At 41.0% G+C, this 27,853-nt stretch overlaps 1 protein-coding gene across 1 annotated transcript in view; it reads right to left on the reverse strand.

Annotated features, from left to right (window-relative positions):
- LOC104126702 (netrin-4-like) overlaps nucleotides 1-27,853 on the reverse strand; it is a 50,876-nt gene that overhangs the window by 14,150 nt on the left and 8,873 nt on the right. Inside the window, 4 exon segments of the mRNA XM_009639294.2 lie at nucleotides 579-767; nucleotides 1,277-1,403; nucleotides 16,628-16,751; nucleotides 16,753-16,847. Of these exon segments, the coding sequence (XP_009637589.1) occupies nucleotides 579-767; nucleotides 1,277-1,403; nucleotides 16,628-16,751; nucleotides 16,753-16,847 (535 nt within the window).

Genomic DNA, 27,853 nt, shown 5'->3' on the forward strand with positions numbered 1-27,853 from the left:
AGTGTTAATGAGGCAATTAATTCGGGCAGAGCACCCCATAATACAGCTCTAGAACCCAGAGATAAGTCTGAGTGAGCTCTGATCTATTTGTTCCCAAGTGGATATGCATGGTGTCATGCTTCCTACACCTCCCGCAGCCATTATTGTATATATTTATGTGCACAGGCATTGCACAATCAAATGGAATTTAACAATATCTTACACACATGCACGCATAGTCTTGAGAGATGCAGAAAAAAACAGCCAAGTAAAATGCACCTCAAGAAAAAAGGAACAATATTATTTTAAATGCAAGCACAAGAAGAATGCACCTTTCCCCAGAATGCAATGCATTTGGAGAACAACTGTCACAGTTCTCACAAAAAAAATGTGTAATAAAAGGGGGAGAAATAAACACAGAAAATCAGGAAAGTGACTTTTGATCAGAAAACTGTAGTTTAGGAAAAGAACACAAAGAAAGGATAGTAATACTCATGAGTTACTTCTATAGGAGTTATTGATTCCTTTCTTTCAATCACACTTTTAATGATTCTTCCACCATTCATTTATCTTCACCACACGTATCAATAGTCACTTACGTTTGCAGACCTCTGTAGAAGACATGGGTTTCCCTCTATCTCGGTAATAGCCTGGTTTGCACCTTTGACACCGATGTCCCTCTGTGTTGTGCTTGCAGTTGTCGCAGACTCCACCACTGCGCTTTCCTGATGCCAGCCAAACGCTCAGGTCAAAATGGCAGCTATCAGCATGGTTGTGACAGCGACACTCTGGTGGGAAACAGGAGACAATATTTCAGGCTTATTTAATAGACACAGCAATACTATTCAAATGGTATCATTTTCCTTCTGTGAATCATGGAGGAAATACCTGAATGTAACAGATTTCATCTGCTTGCAAGCCTTGATTTTCATAAAAACTAGAAGTTGCAACATAGAGCAGGAGTCCCAGAAGAGTCTGAATAGCTTGGGTGTTATGAGCTGTGTCGTATTCGTAAGCCCAGCACACAACACTAAAATGCTAAAACACACGAGGGGACATAGCTGCATGAAGAACAGATTTCTGCCTTGTAAATTCCACTTCCCAATAGCCCAGTGGGTCAGCTGCAGTAAAATAACATGCATACTGAAGTTTTCTATCAGTGACCAGCAACTTATCCCCAGTTTCTGTAATGGCACCATTAGTGTAAATCGACAGAAGTCTTTGTTAGGGAACTTTGCCTGCTGGCACGGTGAGAGCTCATCCTGAAACCTGGATCAATAAACTCCCTCCCACTTACTTCTGCATTCATTTGGGGCCCCTGTTTTTCCATCTCCTGGCTTCCAAGGCTGGTCATTGTATAGCGGTGCACATTTCTCGCAGTGGTCTCCTGCTGTGTTGTGTCTACACACACACCTCCCATGGACCTGTCAGGGGAAAGAGAATACATTCAAATAGCTACAAGGAAGAACATGGTGGAGTGCCCAACAGCCTCACAAGGAGGTGGAACTTCTCCTGTACAATTCCCACACAGCTGCCTGGCTCTCTTCGGAAACCCACAGCACCCAGAGCTTAAATGTGAAGCTTTATCTCTTCACACACTCACTACATGATGTAGATTTTCCCTCTATCCTCCAGTTTAAATGCATGTGGCAACAATTTCTTTTTAACTCTCCAGCTGGCTATTTTACTACTACATTGATGAACAGCTTCTAGACTGTTTAAATTGGGTAAGCTAACATGGCTTATTTTGATTTACAGGTTCAGGGCAAGAGCATGCAAAGAGCCTGAGCAGGCAGTCACCTACAGGCAGCATCAAATACACTCTTGGCTAGCAGAATTGAGTCACAGGAGAGCCCAGTCTAACAGAGGATGCTGGACCCTGTCTTACTTGACATTAACAGTGGTCTGGAAGAGAGTAAATATAGGGCAATGAAATCACCACAAATTACTAAATTTTCAGAAGAATGAACAATCCTGGATCTCCTAGCACAGTTAAAAATGTAGCAAAAAATATGAAACCTGGAAAAATGCCGACCAGTATACCCACATAAAAACAATCCAAACCACACATTCTGTGAGAAGAAAGCACTGATGTTTGAAGAGACGTAGGTACAGTAGGCACCAACCTACCAAATTACGTATGAATATATATAAAATAGGTTAGCAGAAAAGGCCCAGTAAAATTCTGGGCTGTGTAACTAAGAGCACTGTAACTCCAAGTGGATAGGAAACTGTACCTGCAATGCTGTGTTCAGTTTTGAACATCTTATTACCACATAAATAAGAAATTGGAAGTTGCTCACCAAAAATGAGCAAAAGCTGGCATGGCTGAAGAATGGGTCTGACTAAGCGCACAAGCACTAAGCATATAAACCCACCTAAGCTAGGAAACAACAGTTTACAAAGCATTTGAGGGGGAAATTAACAAAGAAATGCAAAACGTCTTGACTAAAACTAGCTGAATAGTAGAGTTGCCTGTGAATATTTGCTTGAAAAATTACTTGAAAAAAGAACTTGCTTCCTCTGCACTTACCTGCCTCCATTGGAACACAATAATGATTTTTAATCATGGATATATTCTAATATATGTCAATTTTGGAACCAAATATTCACACCAGAAACCTGACCGTAGAAACTGAGCTAGTCCAGCCTTCAACCAGAAAGTTACTATTGAAACTGGTTCTGTTCTCAAGTCGTTTCACACACCAGGAATATAATACCCAGTTCCACTATAAACCGTGATTTGGTGTACAAGATTCTGTAATAGCAAGCCACATCCAATAAGTACTTTACAGGAGGGCTTTTATATTGTGGTTTGTTGGGGTTTTTTTTTAATTAATAAATAGGATTCCAATATCTGTTTGCAATGCCTCAGATAAAGGATTTCCTGGAGAAATTGTCTGAGGAAAAATCCAGCAAAGGGAGTGGGAGAAAGGGAAAAGTGGTACCATGGGTCATGTTCTACACTCCTCACGAGAGAAGCTGCTAATTAGTGGGGTTTCACATGCAAGGGAACACTTGTACTACAGCAGGAAACACACAGAAATCGGGGCCTAGACCCCCCTCCCTCCATGCGCTGTTGAGGATAAGCTCCGTAACCACCGTCACAGCTCTGGCCCACTGCACGTTACACAAAAAGCAGAGGCTGAAATTTCATTTTGACTGGGGTGTGAATTGAATCTAATCCTTTAATCTCACCACTAATGTGAGTTATGTTTCTCCATGGTCTTTCCTGAAAGTCAGACTCCCCCTTTGCAGTCCCCCCTTCCCCCATCTTGCGTAGCAGGTAGCTTGGGATCAAGAGAGAAATGTTCAAAAGAGCAGTTGTGTGAATACGCTCCCCTGCCCCCAAACTCATCTCCCTGCAGCAATTTGCTCTCCGCTCCCCTGGTTTCTAATCCTCCCAGACCAGATATGTCATGTAGCTAGCAAAGGGGATAGGCTGCAGCTGATGCCATCGCCCCTCTATGGCCAGCTGGCAGATTTGCTGCTGCACAGAGCGGTTGGCTGCCTCCTCACGGAAGACTGAGCACAGACTTCAGGGTGTGCATTTCTGTCAGAGCTCAGCACCAGTAAACCTCAGGAGGATACAGCATGTAGCACGTTATGTGATGCCTCTCCAGACCTTTGTACCAGAAAGTCATCTGTGTTCAAAGCACTAAAGAGGATGACAAATTACAAAGATAAAAATACTAATAAGCAACAGTGTAGAGCTGCTCCCTATTTGGGTTTGGCTCTTCAAACTTAAAAGTTCCCCCCCCTGCTGACACAGTGACTGCTTTTCAGAAGCCATAGAACAGAGAAAAGGACTAGGAGTGAGAAAAGATAAAATGAGCCTGACCCAGAACCCTAGATTTTGATGTCCCCAAACTTCAGACTATCTGAACTTTACAGCTCATTCCAAAATGGATCAGAACCAAAATCTTGGATCCAGTCACTTCTTCAGGAAATGCTGGTGTATTTCAGTGCAAAATTTGCAAGTTGGCCCATTGGGTTTTTAGAGATATGCACAAAATGTGCGTTCACGGTATAAAAAAATAGATTAAAGAAATGCTGAGATTGTAGAGTTAGGAAATGGCAGAATTAAACCAGTCTTGTTTTAGTCTTGAATGACACAATCAAATATTCATTATTCCACAGGACCCTGTGCTTATGGTGCACAGCACAGATGGTGTGAACACTCATGAACAATTATTCAGAAAGTAAACAGGAAAATTCAATGAGAAAGGAAGAGTCCGGTTGTTCTTTGGAGGTAAGTAGATGTGTTAGTTTGCTCATCACCCACTGGTTTGTTGCAAACTGTAGTTTGTGGAGGCTATCTAGGAATGGCATGTTGCGAGTAGGACAGAGGCATAAAGGAAGCTTCCTGCCTGTGATCCCTGCTATTGAACAGTTTACCAAATGTATGTGGAAGGATGACTGGCTTAGACAAAAGGGCTGAAAAGCCAAGCAGCCAGCAGACAGGAGAGCCACTGAGCAGGCGTAAGTAAACAGTGGAGCTGGCATGGAACTTTTTTTAGGAAGTGTTAGGTCTGAGGAATAACCTTTTTGGATAGGTTTAAGAACCAGGAAAAGAGGATTGATGGGTATTGGGGCAAAGGTAAAGAATAATGGAAGACAAAGCAAGTCTGCCATGTGTTATCTGTGGATGGCTATCTCATGGAAGATTTTTTCCATGGAGAGTAATCTCAGATGCATTCATAGGTGAAAACAGCTAAGAAGGAGAGTGCAACATGAAGTGACAATGAAGCACAGAAATGAATTAGATAGGAGAAGAGAGCAGAGACAAACAGCTCAGGTAGAACACACACAAGAAGAGCAATTCATGGATGTAAGTAGCTGTTGCAGAAAGACTGGTTAATGCAGGAGAAACTGAGCTGTGGAAGAGGCCTGTTACACTTAACTGAGGTGAATAAGGGTAGGCGAGGTGGCTGCAAGTAACAAGACAATTTGTTCTGTTAGAGAGGAAGAGATAGGAGAGGCAGCCAGAGACCAAAGTCCAGGAAGGAACAAGAATGAAATACAGGAAACTGTCAGATAAAATAGGAAATGGGATATCTGCTTAGGGAAGGGAGAATGTGAGAGCTGCACTCAACACGAACATCCCTGACTTGTTATTCACCACTGAAGTAAGTCCACATCTCTCACAAAAGTGGGTCCAAAAAACTAGAAGATTGTGCTCTCTACCAAATGCAAGACCTCAGGATGCACTGGGTCTCACTGGAACACAATGATGATCATGCCAAGGTAAAGAAAATAGCCAGAGAACTATTCAGGGGAACAACACTGATTTTCCCATGCCCTAGAAAGCAGGGTCAGAGTTGTGAGATAAAGATGATTAAGGAGATGGTTGTCAGGAAGCAGCAAGGACCAGTTGCTCTTTAAGGGTTGAGGAGCTAGAAGCTGAGGGTTACCATGGCACAGGCTGTGCCCTTACTGAGGGGACACCATCCTGAGCAGAGTGGGAAGAGCAGGGAGCCAGTGCCACAATCCATGGACAGCCCCAGACACAGCAAGGGGATAGACCAGGGGCAATTCAGGAGCAGCAAGAGACAGGCCCAGAAACAAGCTCACAAGATCAGTTCAAAGCCCATCCAGGAGGCAGAAATGAGAGACAAGGTACAACACGCATGAGGGAGTTCACCAGAAGGGAAGCTACCTACAGCATGGACCCAAGGTCCATCCAGGAGGCAGAGGCAGGGATGCAGACAGGAACATCCACAGCATAGCTCAAACAAGGACTGCCAGCACGGGGGTTGAGCTTAAATGGAGCCCCCAAGCCAATGGACAGAGAGCATGGGCAGGAGAGTTGGACTAGATGATCTCCCAAGGTCCCTTCCTACCCTTGCCGTTTTGTGATTCTGTGAGTCCCAGGCGGAGCTGGTCAGGGCTGTTAAAGTCCTTTTAGTACCTTCAGGACCCTGATAATAGTACTTTGATTGCTTCTGGATTAATGTCATTGGAACCTTTAGGATATCTAACTACTAGGAGGCATCTAAGGGAAAAAATACTTCAGCCTTCTAGATTTGGAGCTGGCAATCTGGGTGGAGAGAGCTTGAAAGCAAGGTGTGAGGAACAGAGCTTACATGAGATTCATGCAATCAGTTAGGAAACCTAGCCAGTTTTCAGCTAAAGCCCAACTAGTTTCTGACACAGATTTATATGAATACATATGAATGCATTGGTACAGCAGGAGAAAGATTGAGATCCAGAGGTTTCTGTCTCACATCTCTCATATTTCACTTTATCCTCAGTGTTCAATGTGACACTGCATCACTCGACATATACTGATCCTTAGATACAACAGTATTTAGGCCTGTATGGGCTTTTCCACAGTGTTCATTGCTGCAATAACTGAGTAGTTCAAAAATATTACAGAATTTATTTTTATGACACCTCCCTTCATCTGCTTCTCCTCATTACTGTGATAACTCTAGTTGCCTCCAAGGATCTTTTCCCTTCATTGAAGCATTGTTGTATTGAGAGTTCAGTTGCTCTGACAACTTTTTTTTTGAAACTGGGTGGTGCCTTCCAAAGTTATTGTGGGGAATGGATCAGAAAAATAGATGCCCTGGCAGGCAGGCAGACTGTGTGATCGTATAAACCTTCCCATTTCATAAAACCAGTCTGAAGTACTATGTGCATAAGCTGCAATAGTTTGTATTCTTGCAGTCCTGCTTCCCGAGTGTGTTCAGCCAGGGTTACTTATGTCACTAATGCATGCTATGAGCTTTGAAAGATGAAAACTATTGCTCTAAATACTGATATTCTGGCTGCATCAAGCTTCCAGTTTTCTAATCAGCTTTTGCAAAGGGTAGAAGTTTATAGGCTGACATACTTGCAGTTAGAGGACATTATTAGTCCAGGAAAGGAACAAAAATGTTATGCTATACTCAATCACCATCATATTGTCTTTAAGGGCCACTTGAAAGTAAGCTTTGCTTTTGTGTTTTGGTATAGCAACTATGATCTCAGGCTGTGGTTTCATGATGTAAAGTCTTTGAGGGCAATCTTGATTTGAGACAATTCTGCTTTCTTTACTACTTCTTTCTATGCTATCACTTTCTGCATCATGCCCCGAGTCATGTGTAAAATGGGCTGTGAAACTAAACCATGTTAAAAAAAAAGTTAAAACTCCTTTTGTTTTTACTTGGCAGTAGTAGTTTTAATCTGGATTAATTCCCTGATCTGCCTCACAGTACAGTTGTGCTGTTGCAAGTCTGGTATTGCTGCCAAAGGCTTTGATTTGTACATCTACCACCTGAGCAGCTTTGAATCAGGACACAGAGGAGGTTATAGCTTCATGGATTTTAATGCCAGGATGATCAGTTCCGATCATTTAGGTTGACCTGCTATACTAAGCCGTGAATTTTATTCAGTAGTTCTTCCATGGAGCTCAGTAACTTCAGGTTGATTTATAGCAAATAGTGTAGAACCATATCCTGCTTTCATACAACAGTTCCAAGAAATTACATGTTACTTATCCGCCTTTGACTGCACAAAGTTGCTTCACCTGAATTCTGATCTGCAGCTGAGAGCAAGTGGAAATTTTCCATCTGTTTGTCCCACATTTTTTTCATTTTTTAAACTCTGTTCAGCTTTGTGTAGTACCTGAAGCCTCTTGCTTTCTCTCTGCCCATTTAGTTTCTTTTACCTTTTGTCCTTTCAGTAAATATTGTGGTTGTTGCTCTTTCTCCTGGGCTATTCTCAGCCTATTTTGGGGCTTTTTTCCTAATGAATGAAGGTTAAATTTGGAAGTCTTCCAGAACAGAGCAACTGTTGCTGATTCAGAGAAAATGTTTGTCTTTGGGCTCTGCATTCACTTTGTAATGTCGCCAGAGAAATTTTGGATACAGCAGTTTGCAATGACATCAGAGGCTAGTCCCTTACCTGCTTTTAGTAAAATGACTCTTCCTGGGTCATTTTGAGTGGTTAAATACAAAACAGTGTCTGCTGTTCTGATTTTTTTTCTCTTACAGTTCAAATGGGCTCTGTTGTCTCTCCAAATGAAGAGATGTATCCCTGCAGATTTATAATAAATCTTTCAATATCAGGTCCTGAGGAGAGCCCATATGACTTTTCAGAGGCCACATAAAAAATTTCTTTCAACTTTTTCAAATTCACAAAGACCTAAAACTTGTTGACTGTTCAAATTCCTGCTCTAATCAGGAATGAAAAAAGCCATTATTTTCCTATGTCACCTGCTGTTTTCTGGGACACTATCTAATAAGTATATGTGTCTAAAAACTAGTACGTATATGGGTGTTTTCTGAGGGAACCGAATTTCTGGCTCATACTTGGTCACTTTGGTAAATTAAGTCTGAGGGAACTTGGCAGGGATAAGTAGAGCTGGGACACTTGTGGCAAGACCACCTGAGCCCATACTGGTTTTGGTCTCCATAGCAGTGAGTGAACGAGCTGCCGCTGGTTCCAGATTCACCAAATAGGTAATGGTGAGGAAAAGTCAGTGATAGTGTTTAGTTGAATATTCAGACTGGCATCACGAAGACCTTTTTGAACAGTAACAGAAGAACAGCCTAAATAGACCAGACGAGGTACAAGAATTCATGCTTCGTATGAGGGCATATAACTCAGCCTGTGACAGTTTCAGACACAACTCCATCAACTGCCTGAATTCACCTCCATCAGTCTTTAAACACATGTGTGGCTGCTTTCTTTTTGTTTTCTTTCTGAATGCTAGCTTGATTTTTATTCTTTTTGGGGCTAAGCTGTCCTCTTATTTTTACCTACATTGCCAACAACTCCGTTATCGATCTGCAACAAACTGCACCCAAGTAACAGCTGTCACGCTGAAATGCAGCCCCCGAGCTACAGCAGGTCACCAGCTCTTGGTGAGTGTCTTAGGAATGGAGGAAGCAAAAAGGGGGGACTGAGGCTCAGTATTTTAATAGGTGAATGCCTGAATCACAGCGTAACGAGTAAATACACTACTCAAATCTGAAAGTGAATGGCACAAGTGAGTTTGGGCTTGTTCAAGGCTTTGTTCTTTGTGCCACTGAACAGTTTGGCCTGACTGCCAACCTTTGCTCTAGAAAGACCCAGAATTCGTTTTCAGGGGAGGAGGAAATGGGAGAAGCTCTAGATTCTGATATATGGACAAGGATTTGTGTATTTACAGGTCAGGCATAATGGCTTAGCACACTGTGGACAGTTCAGAGAAGTTTCGTCATGACCTGTTCAATCAACAGGCAAAATAACTCTCTCATTTACTTTGTAATAACTCCAGCAACTGTTTCGACTTAGCTGGGTTTCTGCTGGTTAATCCACAGAGGCTCTAGGAGTGTGTGATTGAAAATCTGCTCCCAAAGTGGGCCTGTGAGTTCTTCTCTGAATTTTTACCTCTGTATTGAGTGAACTCGGCAGCGTGCATAGCTCCAATTCAAGTGAAATTATGTTGAGTAATGGAATAGATGAAGCCAAGAGAAAAATAGTTTTCTGCAACTTCTCTGCAGATGGCTGCAGCTTGGAGAGTGGGGGAAGGGCAAGGCTGAAAAAGGTTCAGGACTAGCCAAATTTATAAGGACTCTGGGAAGGGAGAAAAAGGGCAAGAACGTCCATGATCTAGCAGAAAACTTGTGTGCAGCAAGGAAAGGATTCTAAATGCCTAAGGGGTGCAAACCTAATCCCCAGGTCCCTTCCAGCACAGTGAGTGAACCAAGGCAAGGAAATATATGTAGAATTTTGTAACTTTTGCACTGAGTAATATGGAATTTATTTATAATCCTGTGCAAAATTTCTCCATATTTTGCATGCACCTGCTGCCAAAGTGTTAAAATGCAAGCTCCATGCACCCCCAAGGTACAACTCTAGGAAGATTTGCTTAAATTACAGAGAATTTCAAGGCTGAAGGCCTTGAAAAGCCTTGGTAAAAGACCGAAAACTTTTGTTCTAGTAACATGTAGGTGAGCTGACCAGAAACAACATAGCAGTCTATTCAGTCCCAAGGGAGCTTAAAAACACAAGGACTTAATGTATGAGGCCAAACACAGCAGCTCCTATGATTGTCACATCACAGCAACTTCCTAGTGTTGGTGGCTGTGCCAAACTCAACTTAGAGAGACAGAGCAGTATATATTGCATTGAGTTTAAATGGAAGAACCTCCAAAATATGCTGTACTATGGGACATCGGAGAGGTATTGGTAGCAAGTGGTGGCTGACAGCTGCAAGGTGACGCAATTATTTCTCTCTCTTAGACACATACACACATACTCTTTTAGCTTTCATGTGAAAAGCAATCCTTAAAAGAACTGTAAAGCATATTTTACCAGCCCTAAAATATATTTACAAGTGTTTCCAATCAAATGTTTCTACTAGCAGGGTTATTATGGTTCTTTCACAGAGATGAAAGTAACAGAGAACATCACTTAAGTGTTTGAAACAACAAAAAGCACTATTAATGACAGCAATTAAGCAATAAAATTAAAATACATTTAAATAGCTCACCAATAGCTATTGCTTTTAAGAAAAGCTGTGTTTAAAGGCTAACAATGTCAGATGGGAAATTGTTTGCTACCCCATCCCATAGAATAAGGGATGTTTTCCTACAAGAAAGACGAGTGTCTGCATGGGTGGATCTACACTGAGCCCTGATTCAGGAAAACATTTAAGTGTGTGTTTAAACACCATTCCCAAATAGGCATGTTTTTCTGATTTGGACTTCAGTAGTAGTAAAAGACATTTCCACAACAATAATAAAATGTAGGAAAAACTTGTTAAATTTTTAATTGGGTTATTCTCTAAACCATAGATACTCAAAACATCATGTTGATGGTATGAATGCCAGATGCTCCGGCTGCAAACCACAGGTTCTCAGTAGAGCTCATGGAGAACCTGCATGGATATCAAGTTAAACACACTGATTATAATCAGAAGAGGGTAGAAGCACAGCCCACACACCCTATGCGCAACAAGTTGCAGTATGCCATGGTATATTGTCAGGGTACACCAAAGTAGCCAAATCAGCCATCTTTCATTTTTTGAAAGGAAACACCCTGGACACCAACTCAGAAGTGTGCTTGAATTTGGAGGATACAATATACCTAAAATAAATATTTTTGCTTGGATTCAAATTTTTAACAATTCAGAAGGACCAGGGGTGTTGATTTTTGGGTTGGCCAAGAACCAACTCCTGGCAGTAATGGAGGCATTACTTCCTCACAGTCACTCTGAAATAGCAGGAGAAGCATAGGATGTATAGGAAAGCTCTTTTTAAGATTTATTTAGGTATTCTTCAGTTAAGGTTTCTGGTGACTTTTGTGAGAATGTGATAAAATAGGATCTTCTGCATGTGATCTATAAGACAAGTCTGAATATCTTTTTCTGACTTTTATTCAAGTAATTGTTTGAGAACTTAACTATCATTTAGAGTCACAGTTTTAAAGCATATCTTGCCCTAGGAAACTAAGAACTCACTAAAACTATCCACTAAAATTAAAGAGAACCTTTCCATGATGCTCCCTTGTCAGCTTCTTTGTCATCTCCGAACACAAGTATCTGAAACTTTCTCATCCACCTGCATGTTCCCACAAGAATTCTTGTGAAATGCTTTGGTCCACTGTGGGGAGCAAAGGTGTCAGCAACGCCACTTTCTTTTCATGTAGCTCATGTGATTCATGACTACCTTTTGCTCCATATTTATGTGACCTTATTCTATGTTTTCAGGTCATTATGGGCAGATATTGAAGTCTCTATTCAGTTTTAAATTTTGGAAAAAAATCAGCACAGGGATGTGTGTCTATAATTTATTCTGACATGATCTACAAGCTCTTGTAATCTTTTATTTTTACATTCCTGATGCTAGTGACATAGCTGATGTACACAGAGTAATTTTTTCTTAAACAAAACCTACTCTTAAGAGTTGCCAGCTACAACAGAGAACACCTCCTGCATCTCTGAGTGCTGGACATCATACAGACTGGCACAGCCTGGATCAGATAATGTGAAAACTTAGCTGGGGATTATCAGTAGAACTGCACAAGATATTTGAATAGGAGGTAATATTTGCAAGGGATACAACAGCCTAGAAAATTGCTGTAGAAAAACAAGTTTTACCTTGTGTAACCTCCATTATGCCAAACAAGGAATCTTACTTAGAACCAGATCCTGCTCTCTTTGAAGTAAGTGGAAAACTTTCCATTTGCTTCATTGCGGAGGATCAGACCCACAGGGATTCTAGTTTGTCTCTGTAAGCAGGACAAAGAAGCAAAAGAAACATCCGAGGCAACTTGTAAGAATTTCCTCGCAGTGTAGGTACCAATAATTAACAAGTTTAAAACCCCTAATGCTTTATACACAAACATTTTAATCCACGTTAGTTTTTCTCTGTCCATACTTCTCATAGACTAGAAAGAGAATTGTGAAATGTTTGGCAAACAGAAAGGATTTTGGTCTAGATGCTGTGTTCTGTCCATGTACACTTTCTGCTTTGTAAACTTTGTTCTGGAAGCAACCCTGGACTCAGCTAAAATGTGTCATCAAAGCAGATCCTAAACCTGACAGCTCTTAATAATTTTGTTGGAGGTTAATAAAGAAATAATTTACTGTAGAGCAACACGTAACTTTGTGCATCCTGCAACAGCAATACCTGGGACAGGATTACGTTCTGTTGCATCCGTTGGTAGGTCCTGGCAGTTGTTTCCCTTATAACAGCATATTAATGCCATCCACTTAAAAGAAAATGCTTCTCTGTAGTTTCTGTGGGAAAATGCAATCTCAATAATTTCCCTCACTGTCAAAGGAGCTACTCGTAAGAGTTTGAATAATACAGACCATGACATTCAGAAAGGAGAATTTTGTCCTTAGCTATCATAAGAAGCTATTTAAGTTTGGTATGACATCTCTGTGACCCTTTTTTTTGGTCCAAAGAAAGGAAATAGAAAACAAAAAAGCATCACTGTCAATAGCAACAAACCTCAAACTCAAGATATGTTTGCCCAGAAGTTTCTTGCCTGTTGCTTATAGCTCCCATCTTCATTTCTCAAAGTTCTTCTCCTGTCTGACATGATATTCTCAGTAGTTAATACGAGAAGTGTGAGCTAGGTAAATTGGGTTGAGGTAGGTGCATGGCTTGTTAAAAAAAAAAAAAAGCCACATGAAAAGAGTAATTATTACTGATTTGCTGCCAAAATAAGAAGTCAAAGGACATTTCCATTGGATCCTAAGGAAGTTTACTTTGAACCTTGCTGTATTCAGTATCTTCACAAATGACTTATGACCAGAGAGATTATGCCTGAAACTATCTAGGATTTCAAGCTATGAGGAATGATGTACCATTTGGAGGTCAGTTTTACAATTTGCAGGGTTTTTTTATCTATTAATCTTTACGGCACTGTGGCATCTGTGACATTACTCCTCACAGAGCTGCATTTCTTGTTGGCAGCCTCAGTGGAGTAGGAGGAGGTGAATGGGTTGTCATGACTGAACTGACAGATCCACAGATAAATTGATCATTGACAGATCGTCTAGTAGTCATAGATCATCTAATCCCTCCAAAAGGGTGTTGAGAAGTGTTGGTTCAAAGGTGTCAGGAAATTTGCTTTAGTTTTCTCCAGTATTTAGTGTACATACAGTATCAATCTAGCAGTGTTAGAAGTATTGCACATGGAACGGATTTCTTTCAAGAATAGGAAGAGCAGACTTACAAGTTAGCACAGTTATGTCTCTTCCAAGACCTAAGTGCAGAATGATCTCAGCTTTTGGGTCTATCCCATGGCAAACAATTACAGTTGTTTTCTACATGGACTTGCTTTTGTTGTTGTTAACTACAGAAAATAAATACATTGTAGGAGGACTCTGAACTCTTAAGAGACTGAAACTCCTATTACTTAAGCCTTTCTGTGGAGGTCTGTATTTTTCCAGCATTTTATTTAATTACTTGACAGCAGCCCAGGAAACATGAAGCTGCTCTGCCTTCATGCTGTGATATCACCCACACTAGCCACATTAAAAACTGTGTGTCTTGAGACTTGCTCTGCCCATGTGTTCATTAAGTATGACGCGGCCAGTGGAATGAATCAGATTATTTCTGGACATGCAGTGTTTGTTTCTAACATCTCTTTTCCCTGTCCCATTTTAGTCACCATGTGACTGAAAGTAGAGCACCTTCCCTGTCTCTGCCAAGAAATTGCAAGATTTTTGTTGCAGTGTAGTTTGGCTGATATGAAACGTATAATTGGTTTTCACTCAACAACAAAGGCCTCTTCCTTCTGCATGTAGGTAAGGAGTTTACCATATTGTAAGATGCAAAGTTATACACTTATATAAACTCCCTCATGCTATGTAAACCAAATCCTGAGATCTGTACCTATGTGAACTCTCCCTTCACCACTACAATATCATCATTGGTAAGTATTAGATAAAATGTGAAAGGATCCAGGAACCTGGCTCTTCCGGGAGTGGATTTTCATTGTATATTTGAGAAAGAGCTAGGGTGTAATGACTAAAGCACAGAAAAGAGGAGCAAAATAGCATCATCATCTTTATTCCAGACTTGTATGACCCAGGAGTAGAATTTTAAATTTTGACCATCTAGGGTTTCACACTTCTCTGGTTAGTACAAAAAACCCAAATCAGGATACAGTAAGAACCTTCCAATCATATCTGCAGAATGTGGATCAACTGCTCTCCATGATCACTGGGGGAGAGGGGACAAGAAGGAATCACCTTAATTTGCAGCAGAGATTATTTAAGCAGGCACTAAAAAAGAGCTTTCAAAAATGTCAAAATGGGAACAACTACTGAGGGTTGCTATTGAATCTCCTTCATCAGAGATTTTTAAAAACTAGTTCAACAAGCATTCATTAGTGAATGGCTTCGGTATGCTCGATCATACCTTTGTGCAAGGACTCAGACCGACTCACTTATGGTCTTTTCCAGACCTCATCTAGGATTCAAGAGGTAGTTAAAACTTTGGAAGGCTTTTCTCACTTTTCTCACTGCTGCATTTGAATCCCTGCTTAGGCAAAGACTTGCTAATATCTGTGCCTGTGCAAATGATGGGATGCATCCACCCTCTTGTCTCCTGGGGCATGAGTCACTCATGAAGTGCATTTCATCAAAACTATTTCACCTTCTGCCCCGTGAAGTCATTGATGGCACAAAAAGATTCTATTCCCTTGTGACTAGTGGGAAAAAAAAAATCCAGTCATAGTTTACAATGGTTATGCCAGTAATATACACAATATTGTGTTTTCCTTTTCTGATGGGCAGAGTGTTTATTCTTCTACCAGCTGTATTCATTTTGCATGTTATTCATCTCTTTGGTTTCACTATGTGTATATTTAACAGTTTGCAGTAGGGAGGATGCACTCTTTAAACAGCTTTTCTCTACACAGTTATGTATTAAGTGAGTCTATATTTATAGTTAACAAAATCTGATAATATCACCTAGTGCTAGAATACTGTAGCTGAATCTTAGATTTATACCACAGATGGAACTGATTCAGAAATGATTTTGCAAATATTGTGAAACCCATACAGTCCTAATTATCTTACAATATCTACCTCTGAACCTAGAGAAGTTGAAAGGAAGACAATGAACACACATTCCAGAAGAAAACAAAACAAATGTCAAGTGTACCCTATATCTAAAGGGACAGAAATTAGCTGAGGATGTGTATGTATTTCTTGAGTCTGTTATGTCAGAGTGCACCAGGGACTAAAGTTCTGAGGGTTATTTTGGTTTTCAAAACCCTCACAGAGACAGACAGCCTTCTGGAACCAGTGGAGCCATTGACTGGTTTAAAGTGTCTTGAATTCTGTCTGTGATGGATGTGTTTAGATGCATTTGGATATTTGGCTAGCATCATTTCCCTGTGACTGTTATTACAGCTTGCAGCTGTAAATCAAAAAGGAGACAGCATCATTCCCCCTGAATCACAGCTTCTGAGCATGCATACGAACACAACTCACATCTTCTGCACATCCAGGGGCAAAGGCAGACAAAAGACTGAATGGGGAGGGGCTAGTCATAGTACTATAGAATAATATTCCTATGAGGTTTGGCTTTTTTTAAAAAAAATCTAACTTATTTTAAGCTGAATGGGTAAAAGAGGTAGGGAGTGGAAATTATTTTCACATCCTGAACACTGCTGTCTATGTAGTGAAAATAGCAAAATCACAGAAGGCTGAAAACCTAAATGTAAAGGCCGAAACCCTAAGTATGACAGAATTGGTCATGTCTCACAAACTCAGAATTCGAGATCTCATGCTGAAATTCTGGTCAGGGCACTCTTTGCATCAAAGGGATTAGTTCAGTTCTGCGCAGGCGTATAGGTGGAGATTTCATTCACTATATTTGGGGTTGGATCTCCGTTCCAATTACAAATCCCCTTCACAATTTATAGGTATTTTGAGGTCCAGAGTTTTTAGAAGGACCCATCTCTAGCAATGCCCCTCCACTACCATGACCTTGCTACACAAACCCAATACACCCATGGAACTGCAGCAAGGGTTATAGGAAATCTTTTCCAGAGTGGTTTAGGTTTCACTAATGTGGACTGACAGTGCTGCCCTTTTTTAGATAGGCTTAGGGAGGCTTGAACAGGGTGATACACAAAAGGTACAGTTAGGCTGAGAAAGCACAAGCAGGTAACAAGTCTAGTAGGATAGTGAATGTCTAGAACTCACCACGTTCTCTGTGACTCCTGTCCTGTTGGCAAGCTCACATTCCTCTGCATGCCCATTGCAAAAGCAGCTCCCCCGGATGATCAGGTCATAAATAGCATAGTGGGCAAATCTCTGAGGTTTCTCTAAGGAGGCGGAGGTTGGTGAGTTTCAGGAGATCTTGAGCCTCAGGACTATAGGGGTCTTCAATCTTGTTAGCCGGACTTAAGGCACGATAAATCACCTGAAAGGTAGAAGATACTCATCCAAGCATCGATACAGGACTCTGCATACACAACAAACATCCCAAGGTGATGTTCAGGAAAAAGTAATAGTTCCTATTTAGAAGACTCTGTGTAAGCAGTTGTGGGGCTGTGACTGATCCCAGAACATCACAGGTGAGTTGCCACCAGCTTGCCAAGCCACAGCAAGTGACTGCGTACCTGCTTTCATCCCACCTCAGATGTGAGATAGCAAATGCCTCAAACATCTCTCCCTGGGATTACTGAGCCCAGTCACTTGCCGTTCAGCCAATACGTGGTAACTTGTCAAGTGCTGGTTACTTCCCTGTGCTTCTGAGCGAAGTGACAACAGTGTCACTCAGAGAAATCCAAGGTTTATTGGCATAAATGCAGTATTAAGGCCATGCAAATTTCTCAAAGCATTTTAGGAACATGGGTTTAGCATGAGTTCTAGAGTCAGGTAAACTAAGGCACTCAGGGGATCTGTGTAAGAAGTGGAAACTGTGACCAGCCTTTTGGCTTGGTCACTTGAATTATGTGTTAGAAAACACTGCTTGGCTTAGGGTAAGCATTGAGAGAACCCTGTCTTCAAACAAAGCCAGCCAGTTCATTCATTAGAAGAGAAGTAGCTACATTGCAGTGAGCTCGTGGGACCAAAGGCGCTTTGTGGCTCCTGGCTCTCTGAGGGTTGTCACTCTTTTGTCACAGCTCTTATGCTGTTTGATAGTTCTCCAGAGCAGCAACAGTTTGGTTTTGAGTATCACAGTTATAATTTGGTGTTTAACAGTAACTAAAGGGACATGTATTTTAGCTCATCTGCCACTCCTACCCTTCTGTATCTCTTGGGTTGGGTTTCTTTCTGTTGCTTTTGGGGAGAGGTTGGCAATGGAGGGCTGCATCACACCCCATGCCAGTGAACTAGAGAGCTGGCTGCATTCATTCCCAAGCTTAGGTGTCCTCTATGGATATGCTAACTCCAATTGGAGACCTATTTTCTCGTTTGGTTGAGTTTTTCCATCATAGCAGAGGGACTTGTCCTTGGAGTTCTTTGGCCCTGCTTTATAAGTGGTGACAGTGCCTGTCTGTCTAACTTTGTTTCCATAGGGATTCCCTCTTTCTCTCTCTCTCTGTGTTTTTCTTTTTCTTTCTTTCTAGTGAATTGACCAATTAAAATACACCACATAAAATACTTTTGCTCCTTTTTGCTTGCAGAATCCAGAAAAGAGCTTGTGGTACATGCCTGGAAGATAATTCTGTTGCATGTTGATGGCACATGGGGGGATAACCCCCCTTAAACTAACAGAATCAGCTGACAGGCTTTGCACAGAGCTACGCGTGGTTGTACCACAGCAAAGGCCACTGCCTGTACATTTCCCACCTGTCCATGGCATTTTCTGTTTGGTTATCTCAGTTCTTTTTTCTTTTAATTCCTTTCTCTTATACTGTCAGCTACTTACAAATTTGCAAACAGCCCTGTTTGGTAAGATCAGAGGTGCTTGTATTTCCTTGTTTGATAGAGCTATGGGCAGATTGCCCAGGCTGTGCAATGCAGGTGCCTGCATTCCCCATACCAATGAAGCCATGACAAAATAGCCCAGGCCTTTCCACCCCAATGTCTACATTCCCCCAGTCCATGGAACCGTAAGCAAATGGCCCATTCTGTTTTGTCCAGGTGCCCAGCATTCCTCTGATTGATGAGTTCAGAGGACAAAGACCAAATCTCCTCTGTCCGGTTCCCCTAATCCAAGATGGTCTGATCATTTTAGTGAAAACCAGTTTTATGAACCCTCTCCCCTTCTCAGTTCCTTGCGGACCACAGAGAGGTGGAGTGGTTTCTCAAGTCCTAAGCACCTGGTTGTGTACAGACACACACATCTTCCTCCCACGTGGTCAGTTAATCTAAGAGCAAGGCAGTAAACTGGATGGAATTGTTCTGTAGAGCCTCCTAAGCTCTGAGATCTCAAAGCAGGGTGGGATATCAATGTTTAAAAGTCCTTGTGAAACTTCTAAAAATTGACATAAAACAGAGGAACCAAGGGTAGAAGCTGTCTGTTCAGTTACTGGTTTTTATAAGCTCTATTCTCACACTTACTTAGCTTTCTTGTCTCTGGCTTCTCTAATATATATGCCTAGTAAAAATGGTATGTCCTTTCAGGATAGCTCTCCAGAGGATACCTAACAGATCACTGTCCTGAGAATATAAATGCTAGAGGTACTTCGCTCCAGGACAAGACATCTGGAAAAAGGTAATCAATATGTCATTAGCTTCTGCAAGATCTGCGCTGGTCCTGCCAGTGACCTCCTTATACAAGGCTGGGCAAGAGAGTTGTGAACAGCTATGGATCTCCTCACAGGAGACAGACAGGAAGGGTGAATGAGGTGAAGAACAAGAATTTTTACTGGGACTCTCTGAAACAAATTACTAGATAATGGCCAAAGTGTTCCTTTTTACTCTATGTCTCTGGCATTATACTTCTGCTTGATGACAATAGCCTTGCACTGTGCTATGTTAACTGTGAAGGAAATCTTGTGTATTGTATTGCACTACTAGAAACCTATTTTGTATACAGTATGATAAGTTTAAAGAGAGGGATTCATATTTTGGGATCTCTAGTCGATTATCCGTCCTCCCCATATCTTAATTGGCATCCAGATAGCACTGAGTTCTTTAGGCAAAAGAACAGCTGTTGGGTGCTCTTCTCTCAGCATAGGGCCATTTGCTCTCACAAAGCTGTATTGCTTTTTGTTTCTTTTCTTGACAGCTTGGAAAAAGGTTAGGTTCCCTGTGGGTTTATTGTTTTGCAAATATTTTCATTTCTGGCCTTGCATCTCTTGAGGGGAGTTGCTTTGGAATTTTCCATATCCCCTTAGAACTCTGTACATTATTTGTGAACAGAGATGTTAATAGCTTGGATGTCCCATAGGGATTGTGACATCCTTTTAAGAAAAAACGGTATTCCATTCCAGTTGAGGTACAAGAGTTTGCTTGTATGATTAATTCATGACACATTTCTGTCTGGAATAAGCTCAGTGGTGAGACTGGATTTGTTTGTCCTTATCTTTCCCAAGGCAAGACTTGTTAAGTGTTAAAGATCTGATTTGGGTGACATAAACACAAGTGAGGTCTTTTGGGAGTGGCATTTATATGTTCTTCTTGGATTCAACAACCACCAAGGAATTAGCCTTCCTTAACTTCATAAAAATCACAGATATTGAGGACTTATTTAAACAAAGATATTTTGTATCAGCAGAGTCAAAGCAGATATGTTGCACCAATATAAGTAGGTTTAGGTGAGCTGCATTTTGTGCAGAAGTAGCACAGTTTTGTATCAGATTAGCAACATTATTTCATATATGCATAAAACTGGAAAATGGAATTTTCCTCTCTCTTCCCTTCTGGAGGACACATTCTCCTTGAAATATTGATGGTTAAAACCCTTGAGCACAAGGAAGAGTATAATGTAATCACCATCCCTTGGCTCATTTTTAATATTTGATTGGATGTTTCTTCTCACATTAAAGTGCCAGTCATTAGATCTCCCTTAACGTATGTGTTGCCCTACTGTCAAGAGCAATAGGTTACAATCCATAAGTTATAATTATTAGCCTATGTGCATTGATTCAAACAACTGTAGGGTGGGATGAATTTTTAAAATAGATCTGATATCTCACCTTACATGCCCTGAATTATTTTTCCATAAATGCATAATTTACCTTAAAAAAACCCCCAAACCCAAACCACTAAACTTTTTTATATACTAAAAAGACATGATTATATTTTAAATGAATGCATTTGGGTTTATGGTTGCCTAAGAAAAAATAAATCCTAAATTAGGAGACAGATTGTGGTTGTGTATATGGGTTGATAATTTTGTATAGTACAGGGAAGAATTTTATTTCTGCAAAAAAGGAAGAGATGGAATTTGGTCACTGTGACCAAAATACAGAGTTGGGAATGTGGTTATTTGTTCAAAGCCCCACGCAACTGTTCAGTATAACGTTCAGCAAGTAACTTAAGCCTTATGCTGTTCTGGCTTGCCAGTGAATTCATTAGAAATAGGAGAAATCTGTTGTATGTCCTGCTTGCCTTTTTTAAAAATAGGATACAGGTATTCAAGTACTTCATGGAATGGGAAGAAGATTAATATATTTATATCTATAAAATTATCTGAGAATCCCTAGAGATGAATGTTCAATATATGCAATTTTAATAACAATAGGTAAAAGATAACACTTTGGCTGTCTCAACCATTTCTGCATAAATGTTTTAAATATTAGAGTAGAAATGGATCTAAGTGTTAGTGAACTCCTAGAGCCATGAGCTGTGGGAAGAGATGCTCCATCTTTTCACTATGTTCTTCGTTCCTTATTTTTAGTTCACAAGGTTTGTGTTTCTGAAGCCTATGAAGCAGATTCCTTCTACAGAGATAGATTTCTGCCTTTTGCAAGGCAGAAATATAATTAATTTTTCATTTCCCAGAGATATCATGCAAATTTGCAGTTTTCCATTAAATTCATGTAAAAGACATGAAGAGACTGTCATGAAAAAGAAGTGTGTTCTTATAATTAAGATGCAAGCTCTCAAAAGAGCTTCCCATGATGTTCACTGTAAAGCTATTTCTCATCTAATTAAATTTCTATCTGGTATCAAGCTCTGTGGAAGCTCTGTTCTTTTTTTTGCTGTAGCAGACTGCTCTGAAATCTCCCAGTCATTTCTCTAAACATCAGTGTGCAGCTTTCATAAAAGTAGCATATGCACAGCTGCAGAAGAAAACCTGATGGTGATTAAGTCTGCCAAGGCACACCCTAGAAATCATTCCACTTCCATTGAACTGGGTGGAAGTTGAGGGTATTCAGCACCTCTATAGTCTCAACCCTTTGTGGAAATACATCCTAGATCCTGACTTTCCCTTATAATCAGTAGCTGACACTGGAGCTGAATGCTGAGTAGGACATTCACGCTTATCTGCATATCTGCTATCAAGCGCATATTTGTCATTCTCAATTTCAAAAGTCAATCAGCTGCGCCTCAAAAAGATGGTCACTACCCTGTCCTCTCCTGACCTTTCTAAGAACAAGGAAGTTTGGAGAATGCTGTAAGTGTGCAAAGCTAAAAAAGGTAGCCACTGTTAGAGGATTGGTTTTGCTATACACGAGTTGGCACAGCTTCACAGGGGGTGATGTTTTATCGCCAATCAAGAGATCGTCTTCATTCCGGAGACAGTGTCTCAGATTTTTGATTTCTTGCCATATGTTTTGCTTCTCCATTCTTGATGCAGATAATTCTGTTTTCTTAACCTGATCTTCCAGACAGTATTAGTCAGAAAAGATGTGGACACAACAAAGGTTCCCCCTTGCAAGCTCATAGCCTAAGGTCAAGGAACATGAGTCATAAATGGAGGGCAGTGCCAATGCATGGCCTCCTACAAAAGAAGATCCTTGTGTTGAACAAGAATTTGGTATTACAAATCATCCTTAAGCTATGTTGATCATGTTGCACACAATCAGGTTAATGAGATCAGAAATGTCTGTGTGCTTACACTAGGCCCATCAGAAGGAAGCTGCAATAAAAACTCTCATCAGTCCTAAATCCTCTTCATTAAGAGATTTTCATGTGAGTTGATTTTGTTCTTAAAGGAATAGTAAACAATTGTCTCAGAATTTTTCCTATCCAGTGGCAAATATCCTCTGATTTATTTTATTTGATGGAGCCCCTTGACTAAAATGAATTCTTCCACCTTGGGGTACAGTAGTCTTTACTAAGAAGCAGTCTTTTTCCTGTTCCGAAATACTCTTCAGAGCACAAAGGAAGTCTAGCTATTCTCTTAGCTATTAGAAGGCCCATTCTGATGATTCATGGAACAGTGTTTTTTAGTCAAGATCCACTGCTTTTCTGTCTTTCTGGAGAATAAAACTTAGAAGCCAGTAAAGAATATGATAGTTTCTTAAATTGTGCATTTGTTTTTTTAAATTTCTCTGATCTGGGTAAACTCAGCTACTACCAATACAGTGGCATCTTGAATTCATTCTGTGTTTTCCAAAACAGAAAGGGTCAATGTCCCTTCAATTTGCATATGCTTTGAGGTGATTCCAGTAATCCAGTCAGTGTGGCATTAATATTAATATTTAGGTATTGCTGCCAATACGATAATGGGGAAAGACTGCACAACTGAAGTTAGAGGCAGACAAATCTGAAGAACCATGCAGACTTTTTCTCCTCCTCAAACAAAACGTATTCTGTAGGTTCAGGTTATCCACATATGTAAATCTCTACATCTGTGTAGAAAGGCAAGGTTTGTAGGGAGAAGCAGTATCTTCTATCAAGCCAGATACTGTAGTTGGAGTACAAAATCTAGACTACCGGGCACAAAAACCTTCAACTTGCAGTCTGTATACAGGGAATGCACAAAATTCCTTCCATTCTACACCTTACTTGAGGATGTGAGAACAATTCCATGTTCCCCCAAAGTGCAGTATCCTTTTTCATTACGAGGGATGATACTTGCTCCGAAATGGCAAAGGGTGGCACGAGGAGTTCTGTGATGCAGACAGCCCGACTGGGAATGGGGCTGAGAATGAGAAGACTCATTTCACTCTGTCTGCTGAATTGTCAGGGGAAGTTAAAACAACCCAACACCGTCAGTGTCAACCAATGTCAACCAGGCTGTTTTCTCCTGGGAGAGCATCCATTTCTTATAAGTGGAGCCACTTATATCTCTAGGTCTTGGCTGAAATCTTACACGTGAACAGACTTAGCTCTAAGTGTATAGTCGCACCGTGACAGCAATGTGTGGACAACTGTAGAGCAAACAGTTAAGTGTTCTTTTGCCTGGAGTTTGAAAATTAACAATAAATCTCTAAGATTCATAGCATTTTAGGCACGATTTTTCTCACAGCTGAGACTTGACAAAAAAGTCATGGCTACAACTCCACTAAGGTTTTATAAAACAGGGTAAGAAGAAAATTCATTTGGTGCCTACTGCCTTACGAGTTCAGGAAAAGCAGAAGCAATGCTCAAAAAAAAAAAACCCTACTGTGCCTTTCTGGCTGGTTTATAAGGTTCCAAATGTCTCTGAAATGGCTCATTACAAACCAGGTCAGAGTAGGACACGTGGTGCCCTCCTGAAATTCACTTGCCAGGGATGGGAATGCTGGGCTGGTCTCGTCAGTTCAAATTCCCTTCAGAGACAAATCCTTGAGCCCCTTAATTCTTCCTCCAGGGAAGCAGGGCCTGGCAGTGTTATCTGCTTGTTTACACTGCTGGTGTTAACTGCTTCCTCTCAACTTGCCTCTGCATTCTATCTCCTCTACAGTTCAAGTTAAACGAAATGCTGAACAGACAGCCCTAGTCATAACATTCAGGCACTTACCTTCACTAGTGACTAATCCCTTCTGGAATCCTTTCCAGCTGGAAGTTGGAATAACCTGAGCATCATGCAACTTTGAGAGGCCAGTCCTGATGACTGTTGGACAATTCACTGCAGTGCAAGACCTGCCCTTGCATCTAAGCTACTAGGAATTCAACCTTGTGATGTGCTGAACATGTTTCTTTTCAGTGACCCCACTGCCATGTTAAATCAGACCTTTAAGAAGCCACTGAAGCCTCAGTGGTGACCTCTTGAATTATTGATGTTGCCACTTAATGAGGTATGTGTGTGTGCAGGGGATCCTCCTTTGTTTATCAAAAGGTTTGGCAGTAAAAGAAAAGCCTCAGAAAAGACAGCAAGAAATGTTGGGACAGGATCACATACATTCCACGCAGAGCCCAGCCCCTGGCCTGGTTTGGTGTCTGTGGTCCCCCTCTGCCATAACTGTTGCTCAGGGAGTCCCTGTAGGTGGAGAAAGGCAGCAAAGGTCTTCAGTGTCAGTGCAGAGGAAAAGGTCTTCCATAGGGTTGACTGTGGCTTCTGTCTGAACAACTTGGTGGCTTTTGAAGCAGACAACTGCATCCCATCACAACACATCTTGATCTGGCATTCACAGAGTGTGTTTGGAAGAGTGATTAAACATCTTTCAGCTACAAAGTGAGTCCACTCATCTTTGACAAAAGGCACTGCTGGGGACTTCTGTCCCTAAAGAGGTCACCACAGGATACAAAACGGAGAATGAACAGGTCTTCTGCACAAGGCACACTTAACATGTTGCCATAGAAACCAGTTACTTAATTCAGGCATATGCAATTCTTCCAGCCCCCAGTGTATTCCAGTAATGGGTTTATTATATCACACTTCATTGGTGTCATCTGTCACACAGACACTCACATAAATGAACCAGCCTTTGATTCAAAACTCCCTTCTACTAGCTAGACCCAGTAGGGGAAGGGTGTCCTTTTGGGTCTGCTGGTTATAAGCAGGTCAGTGTTCTACGCCACTTTGCATGCTAATGTCTTCCTTTCATGCAAACATCATCTTCGATAGAGGAGAACATTTGTTTTCATTTCCTGATATTCCAGTATATTAAAAATGTGCTCTTAATCTCCCAGATCCTTGAATGCACGTGCTGTCAGGATGCAGGTTGAAACATTTTGGTCCTTCTTTCCCCCAGATGATGTTTGAACTGTAAGTCACACTAATGTCTGATGCAAAGTTGTGGTAATTTGTCCTTTTTTTGGGGCAGAGTTTTGATTTACATTAACTGACCTGAAGGCTCATTTGAAGCTCCATGACTATATAGTAGTGTTTTTAAATTGGAAAAACAGATGGATGGACAAGTAGGTAAAAAAGGTCTCAGCTGATGCATAAGACTCCATTCAATCATTGCCTGTAGATACATTTACACCTTAAAAAGGTGGGGTTGGTTTTAGTTCATGATGTTATCTTGGAGGTTGGCGTACTGAAGCTGATGAGGGTAGCAGTAACTACTCTCCCTTACAAATAATTAAGAAAGTTCTCCTGTAAGAACAGGATTAGAAGCACTTGTTTCCCACTTAATATATAATTTCTTATAGTGAGAGAAGTCAACAGGCAAAACATAGGGTACTTAACAGGCCAGTCAGGACTTATGACATGCTAGTGGAGGATTTTCACTGAGAAGTGTTTATAAGCATAGAAGGCTAGGTGTTGATTTTGTGGAGCTTCATATGAAGCAAACGATGTGTAGGCAATTGGCAGTAAATAAATTTCTTTGTGTCCTGGGTCAGAAATCATCAATACAGCAAGTTTATTGCCAGAAAAATTAAGATGGGGGGACCTAGGATCTCAGATAGATTCTAGCTGCAGAAGTACTCTGGAACTGAACAGGAGTAAGGGGTTTAGTAAATGCCGGAGTAAAAGAAAACTGCAGAAAAGACATTAGGAAGTCATCTTGCATTTCTACAGGACTTGTTCCCTAAATGCCTGACACCTTCTGTCTCAGCTGTACCTTATCTGGGACAGAATGGAGATGTGTGACCCTGTCAGAGGTGAAAGATAAGGGATAATCTACAAGAGATAACGAATACACCTTAACTTAGTAATACATTATGTTCTGTTGTGACACTGTCACATCACTCACTTTTGCTTCCATTCTAGTATCCTAAAAATTCCTCTTCTGCCAGGTTTCCCATCATGCTCCCAGGAAAAGCCTCTTTCAGTAGTTCTGGAGGACCACCAGCATGTGCTGGCTCAGGCAGATGCATCTCAGTTTATAGATGCATGTAAGTTACTGCAGCTCCACCACTTTCTCCTTTCACACCTACATTCTCAGTTCTGGAAGCCAGTTGTCTTGAAATTTTGTTTCATGATGTGTCCCACACGGGTTGTAAACCTAAGTGTTCTTAGTAAGCCACATCTTTTTTTGATTCCTTTTGTGCCCTCTTAAAAAAGAATTTGTGTCTCTTCTCCAAGTGGGCAATGCCCAAGAAAACCCTGAGTGTCATGCAGTGGAAATGACTTCAACCCCCTCAGTAGAGAAAACTGGCATTTACCTCAGAGCATTAATTAGCATCTAAGTCGGAACGTTTGTGATCATTTCAGAAATGCTGTCATTTTGTGATGTGAGCTCCTCGGCAATCCAAGGCTTAGCCAGAATCAGTAACTGGACAGGTCAGAGCGGAGGTAAAAAAGAAGCAGAGAACACTGCAGAAAGTAGTGGTGGGGATTCAGTCAGCTTCCTTCCAAGTCAGCTGTGAGTCAGTGCTTGAGGGGATGCCCTGGTGCTATTTGTGACATCTTTAAATCAGGTGTAAAATCACAGTTCTAAGATGCGTTGGCAAAGCTCCTGTGAGACTTGTAGTAAGAGTAGCAGTGGCGCTCAGGCAATTCTGATCAGGTATCACTTCAAATAACTACGTGCTTCCTTCCTTTATTTTCATTCATGAAAGAATCTGCTGTGACATATTGCTGACCTGAAAAGCCTGATGCTTTTGCACCTTTGCCATGATGGCATTTCATGGATTGATTAAGAGGTCTCTGTAAAGTCTGTCCAGAACTTCAGAATCCTTTCGGGTTAATATGCTGTGAAACAGTCTTTGTCTTTTCTCCTTTAAGTTGCCATACAGATTCCTGTGTGCTGCTTTAAAGCTTCAGCTGTCTGTCCCATGGAGGAAGTGACCTCTGTATGTATTCAATTCATGTAACAGTTCATGAAAGTATTTGGAATCTGCAAGGGTATGAACTGTAAATATATGACTGTTCTTACTATTACTATTGTTTTCTAACATCTACTACCACAGCATAGATTGATTAAGCATACACATATTCATTTCAGCGTAGTTGCTGCCCAAGTTGACAGAATCATTTTGGCACTTGTAATCACAAAGGCTTGTGTTGGATGAATGTTTTATTATTTGATTTTCTGCCATCCACTTCTCAGATTTGTTGTAGTAGCAACACATGGTCTTAACGATATTCCCCAAGGTTTAGTAAGCACAAAAGCCAATGTAGTGCAGGGCAACAGGGGATACTGTACTAGAGAAGGAAGAGTTCTTTTGTATTTAAGGCCAAGGCATTTGCCTCAGACCTTGTATTCTGTTCCTCACTCAAGCAGAATTGTCCTGTATTACCACAAAACACTTCACCTTTCCGTGCTG

Source organism: Egretta garzetta, unplaced genomic scaffold (genome assembly GCF_000687185.1).
Source record: "Egretta garzetta isolate BGI_Z169 unplaced genomic scaffold, ASM68718v1 scaffold215, whole genome shotgun sequence".
Classification (NCBI taxonomy): Eukaryota; Metazoa; Chordata; class Aves; order Pelecaniformes; family Ardeidae; genus Egretta; species Egretta garzetta.